The sequence below is a fragment of the Pseudovirgaria hyperparasitica genome (genome assembly GCF_010093815.1).
Source record: "Pseudovirgaria hyperparasitica strain CBS 121739 unplaced genomic scaffold EJ05scaffold_10, whole genome shotgun sequence".
Classification (NCBI taxonomy): Eukaryota; Fungi; Ascomycota; class Dothideomycetes; order Acrospermales; family Acrospermaceae; genus Pseudovirgaria; species Pseudovirgaria hyperparasitica.
Window position 1 is genome coordinate 1,532,889 of NW_022985558.1, and position 6,503 is coordinate 1,539,391.

The window sequence follows — 6,503 nt, forward strand, 5'->3', positions numbered from 1 at the left end:
AAGGTATCTAGCGCGTTAGTTAGTCTAAAAGGGACTATAGTATACTTAAAGTATCTATAACGGGTTCTAAAAGCCGTTTTCTATTTATCGCTCTCCTTAATATAAAGGTAATAGTAGGTATTATATATATTAAGCTTAGTAAAGATCTTTATATATTCTAGTCTATTAATAGACTTATAGATAAGAGGTAGTAGATAATAATTCTTTTATATAATATTATTTAGACTATAGTAGTTAATATATAGATAGAGGCTTCTATTCTTCTTCTTTATAAAGAGAATTAGAGCTCTAGCTAGAGATATACTAGGTCTTATCTATTCTTATATAAGGTTCTTTTTAATATATTCTTAAAGAACTTATAATTTAGATTCTAAAAGAGGGTAGATAGATCTATATAGAGGTTACTAGCTATCTTTAAGATTAATAGTAAGATTAGTAGATTAGTATTAAGATAGTTTAGAGGAATTAATTACTAATATAATATATTAATATATTTTATACTAATATAGTAGGTTTTTATCTACTTTAATACTAAGCTTACTATTTTAGATAAGTAAGAGTATATAGATAGTAGAGATTACCTTCTTATAATCTTTCTAGAATTATTTATTATTAATAAGCTATACTAGTTTCTATTAAGATAGGTTTATATACTAGCTAGCTATCTTCTTAAGAAAGTCTAGTTTTAGATTATATTTCTTAAGCTATAGTATATCTAGAATTATATTAAAGGGGCTATCTACTATAATAAAGGTTAAGTAGTAGGGTTTCTATTTCTCTCTACTATTCTAGATACTATATTTAATAGTATAGATACTATATAACTTAATAGAACTATTAATACTATAGAATATAGTATCTATTAGAGCTTAGATATTAATATTAAGTTCTTATACTTATTAAGTTAATATAATATTAGTAGCTAAACTACTATTAAGTATTATAGTCTAATATTATCTATAAGGGACCTTAATAGGTCTAGTCTATAGTTTAATATACTATTTAGCGGCTTATCTCTCTATTATAGTTATATCTATAAGTTATAAGAGTTTCTTATAGATTATTAGTTTTTTATATTCTATACTAGATAGTTAGACGTGATATATTCTAGCTACTAGTACTTATAATATATAACTAATTAGTTAGTTATATTAGTACTTAGTAGTTTCTCTAAATAGTACTTAGATACTATATAGTCTGTTCTACTATAGGTATAGTAAGTAACTATAGGTTATTTATATAAGTTAATTCTTATATCTTAAGATATTAATTAGTAGAGAGACCCACGATATAGTCCTTGTAGTTTTAAATTTAAGGCGTAGTAGTAGCCTTATAACGTCCTACGAGATCTATTACTAAATTAGTTTTAGTTAGATAATTTTATATCTAATTAGATTATTAGAGATAGTTATATACTAGTATAGTATTAATTATTTATTATATACTAGTATTACTCTATAAGATTTATAAGAGCTTAGAGATCTATAGAGATTATTATTATAAGATTAAGATAGTTCTTTATATTTAGAGTAAGAGACCGTTTAAAGTTATTATATTATTAAATTATATAATCTTCTTTAGCTTCTCTCTAGCGAGGCTAAAGGTATTTAAGAAGTTATAATAGTAACTAATTATCTTATTATTAAGTCTTAAAGATATAGTTCTAGACCTAGTTATATTATTTAGCTCTATTACTAAAATATTAGAGAAGGAATTTAGTAAATATATTCTAGTTATAGATATCCTTAGAATATTTAATTTAGTATACTATCTAACGTTCTAAAGGTATTAGATTAAGGTAGTTCTAAGTAAATCTAATTTTATTACTATTATTTATAAATAGATAGAAGAATTAGCTATATTAATAAGTCTATATATAGAAACTCTTTCTACTTTTACTATTAAAGTAAGATAGTTTCTTAGATTAGAGTAATTAAGATAGTAGTAGACTAGAATAGACTATTTTAGTTAGTATAGATCTATATAGATATAAATTAGTTATTACTAGAACTAAAGTATATAATATAGCTTTAAGTCTTATAGTACGTCCTTAAGCTTTATTAAGTTTATATAGTTATTACTTAAGTTAAGTCTAACGTTACCTTTCTTCGTATAGTCTAGTATATATATTATTATAAGATATAGTTAATATTAGATGATTCTAATAGATTAACTTATTAATATTAATAGAGTCTAGTCTTATATTAAGGTTAGATCTAGTATAGTTTAAACTAGACTAAGATAGAGTATAATAGACTCTATCCTTATATTCTATAATATCTTCTATAGTTATATAGAATATTATATAAGTTATTAGTATAATAGTCTATAAGATATAGTTATTAGTAGAGGTAGTTATAGATAGACTATTCTTCTTATTTAAGTTAGAAGAAGGTCTACTATAAGAGGCGGTACTATAAGTATTATAATAAGTAGTTAGAGCTATTTCTATAAACTACTATTATACTATATAAAGAGAAATTAAAATATAAGAATTATAGACGTAGAATAGTACTCTAATAGATTATAGAAGGATTTAGAAATATATTTAAAAGGGTAGTCTACTCTTATAATAAGGTTAATTTCTAAAGAGTAGAAATTAGATATATATATTCTACTTATATAGTACTCTTACTTAATCTAGCTAACTTAATCTAGATCTATCTATTATAGGACTATACTAGACTATAGTAGTCTAGCTAAGTCTATTCTAGTATTAATTCTAATAATCTCTTAATAACTATTTACTATTATTATTATTATCTCTATATATTAATCTAGGCTATTATTACTATCTATAGTATTCTATACTCTACTCTTTAAAAACGCCTTAATAGATAGTAAGACTTATACTAAATAGCTAATTATTATCTTTAAATACTATCTTCTAATTAAGAGAAGAATCTATATAATTAGATAATCTACTTAGATTAGATATAGATAGCTCTAAGCTATATAATTATCTATAATATAATAATTAAAATTATAGCTATATCTAGAGAAATAGTTAAATTAGATAAGAGATAGATTATAAAGTTTCTAATATAGAATATATATATTAAAATACTCTTTAGTAAGGCCCTTAATAAGGAATAGATATAGACTACTATCTATAATATAATTAATATATTCTATATATTATATAATTAGATCTACTCTAAATTTAATATTCTATCTAATTACTATTAGAATATAGATAAATAAGATATAGTCTAAGAGGTTATAAATAATTAGTACTATATAGAAGAGATAGAAGTTAATTCTAAGTATAAAAATATATATATTTAGAGTTCTACTAATTATAAATAGACCTTAATTATAGAGTATATATCTATAATAGAATAGAAGCTTTATTCTATAATTATATTTAAAGGAAAGATAATTTAGACTATATAGTTCCTAGATAATCCTTCTAATTAGATATATATAGTATCTTTATATAGTTAGATATTATATTAGATTACTCTAAAGTAGCTATAGAGTATATTTATACTAGAGATAAAGATTCTAGAAGAAAAGTAGAGACTTCTATTAGTTAATAGCTATAGAAGCTATATAGAGATTAACTTTATATATATATATACTAGATAAATAAAATCTATATAGTCTATTTATCTACTTATACTAGCTATATACTATAGCTACTTAACTTAGCTTATTTTTCTAGTCTAAAGAGAAAATATTATAATCTTCTTAATAAATTAATATATCTTAATAATAAGACTCTACTAAAGAAGCTTTAATTTATTAAGTACTACTATAAGATTTAGAGATAATAGCTATAACTATCTTAGATTATAGAAGAATAGAGAGCTATAGAGCTATATCTATTTAATTACTTAAAAGAAATAAATAGTTCTTTAATATTATCTAATTTAGATAAATATCTAAAGACTCTATCTCTATTTATATAATAATAGAATCTAGCTAATATATTTTATAGTTCTTAAGATATATATTATAGAGTAGAGATACTCTAATCTAATAGTAAGCTATTAAATAAGACTTAAGATCTATTATTCTTATTAATATAGTCTATAGAATAGCTAATAGCTAATATTAGATAATTAGAGATATATATAGCTAAGCTTAAGACTTAAAATAATAGTCTAGTCTAAAAGAGAAAATAGAAGAAGATTAAAATAGACCTTAATAAATAATTTATAAATATAATATATATAAAGAAGACTATAGATAAGAAGAAGAAGAAGATAGTAATAGAGATAGTTTAAGCTATTAAATATATAGAAAAGCTTAAGAAATTAGAGACTTAATTACTATAGACTAGATAGATAGTCTCTAAGAAGATATATAAGGCTTATTTATATAAATTCCCTCTATTTTAAGTATATAGTTATTAATATAGGCGTTTAGAGTTATACTCAAATCACGTGGTTCATTAGTGGGTTGGCTCATTAGTGGGTACGTCAACTTAGTTAGTGCGTCTAGGCGATACTCCGTATGTTAGCTGTGCATGCTTGACACAGAATCAGTACCGGGTACAAACATGAAACTTCAAAACCTATTCACCAGGTACGTATTGGTCATCGCGCCAATATTCCCGCCTTAGCTGATGTCAAGTCATGTACATATCCCCCCGATCATAGATATATATGTCCGAATCAGCGTTTGTCTCGCTATGGCTGATCCCCACGATACCGTTTGCTCTCATCACGCCGCCCATATCCCGCTTCCCTGTTGTATTCTCTCTCACAGTCTTCATACCTGTCTGTCGTGGCGTCAGAACCTTCGTCCTTGCGGCATTTCCTCTTATTACTGCGGTACATATCGCGATTATCGTTATCACGTCGTCGTCTGTGACAGCGGGAGGTAGAAGTGCTCCTGTCGCGACTCTCACAATGGCTACGCGAATGTTTGTGGTCTATGTCTTGACCCTGAGTGCGATCATCGTACTGGTATTGATACCGGTCCCGGTCCTTGTCAGTATTTCGCCCGCGCCTCCTTTTCGAGCTCTTGTGGTAATCGTCACGCTCTGGCCGTTTGTCTGTGAATTCGGTCATTATACAGCTGGGTGACCTGCGTTTTGCACGACGATGTTCCTTGTCATCATTATGCACTGATTTCTCACGTTCCCGCCTAGCTTTTAACTCCTGCTCTGTGATGTCTTCACCTGTATGTTTGTGCTTGAGCAAGACCGGTACATACGAGGTCTGCTGTCGTCCTTTGCGATGTTTATCTGTCTTACCCCATGCACCCAGCTCTTCGCCGGTGGCGTCTTCCGGCTTCGCTCCAATGCCAAGAAGCGCGGGACGCCGTTCTAGCACTCTTGGTTTGACGACAGGACCATCTCGTTTACGACCAATAGATTCGCCGTCTTTCCAGCCCATACCTCGTAATAATGCTGCACCAAATCCCTCGATAGGTGTGTTTTCATAATCCGCAATCGATGCCATATCTGGCGCTTCCTCGTATGCCTGTTGAAATGCTTCCCTATCATTAACAGCTAAAGAAATGATACGATTCGAGGCCGAGGTATCCTCTAACAGTGCCTCAAGTGCCAGCTCCTCATCTGTTTTGTGGATTGCCTTGACGGTAGCCTCATGTGAAGCTTGTCCAACGTCTGGTAGAGTTTCTGTGTCTTTCTTAGGGGCTATTTTCAGACCGTACCGTATCTCTTCTGCGTTATCGACGTCCCGCAATGTGTCTACGGGTTGTTCTCTTGATGATGATGGGCCCTTTTGCCTCTTCATCTTCCGCTCAAGCCAATTCCCTTCTTTCCACTCCGGCGGAAGTGCAATGATGCGAAGACCTTCTGGAGTTCCCCGGGTCTTCTCATGTATTGCTTTACCACCCGAGAATGAGGTGATGGTCCTTTCAATCGTGCCGTCATCTTGATGATCGAAATCGTCAAGGGTTGTGTGACCACGCTGAGCGCCTGTTGTAGAGGTGACTTTAGATTTGAACGGCTCCGACTTCCTCGTACCGAAAGTGAGCGAGATCTTCGCCGGCGCGGGTTTCGAAGGCATTCTCGCTGCCTATGAATGTCTCGTCTGATGAAGGGTGGTCCCCAAATGGTATGCAGGCGCGGTCCCGTAGTAGGTCGTAAACCATGGTAGTCATAGGCAGTGTTCCGGGATTACGAGTTATACTCCGGAGCGTCACTCCAATCGCTTCGGAGTGGCCGGGTGACGTTCTCTTTACACTGGAGCTAGTTCTAGTCTTACTTCTAAAATATATTACTAATATATCTTACCTCTAGTAGTTCTCTATAAAGAGAATAAAATCTAGTATATAGCTATCTCTATTTAGAGTTTCTTTAAGATAAGATATTCTATCTATTATCTCTATTTAAGTATAATAAATTATAAATAAAAACTAATAAAGAGTATATAGTTAGTAGTATAAGTAATATAAAGAATAGTATAATATATATATAAGATATCTATAATACTATAGATAGTTTTAAATAATAATTTAAGATAATAATAGATACTAATAAAAAGAACTAATTATAGATACTTAGAATAGATATTCTAAGTAAT

General features: G+C 29.3%; 1 protein-coding gene across 1 annotated transcript; it reads right to left on the reverse strand.

Moving 5' to 3' along the window:
* Positions 1–4,313: 4,313 nt before the first annotated feature.
* Positions 4,314–6,087, reverse strand: EJ05DRAFT_477477 (uncharacterized protein). Its single transcript, XM_033744260.1, has one exon. The coding sequence runs from the start codon at positions 5,985–5,987 to the stop codon at positions 4,638–4,640; it is 1,350 nt and encodes a 449-aa protein (XP_033599720.1). The 5' UTR covers positions 5,988–6,087; the 3' UTR covers positions 4,314–4,637.
* Positions 6,088–6,503: the final 416 nt, after the last annotated feature.

Bases quoted from the DNA above. Each gene is read 5' to 3' on its own strand.
- EJ05DRAFT_477477 (XM_033744260.1), bottom strand. From the start codon at position 5,987: ATGCCTTCGAAACCCGCGCCGGCGAAGATCTCGCTCACTTTCGGTACG.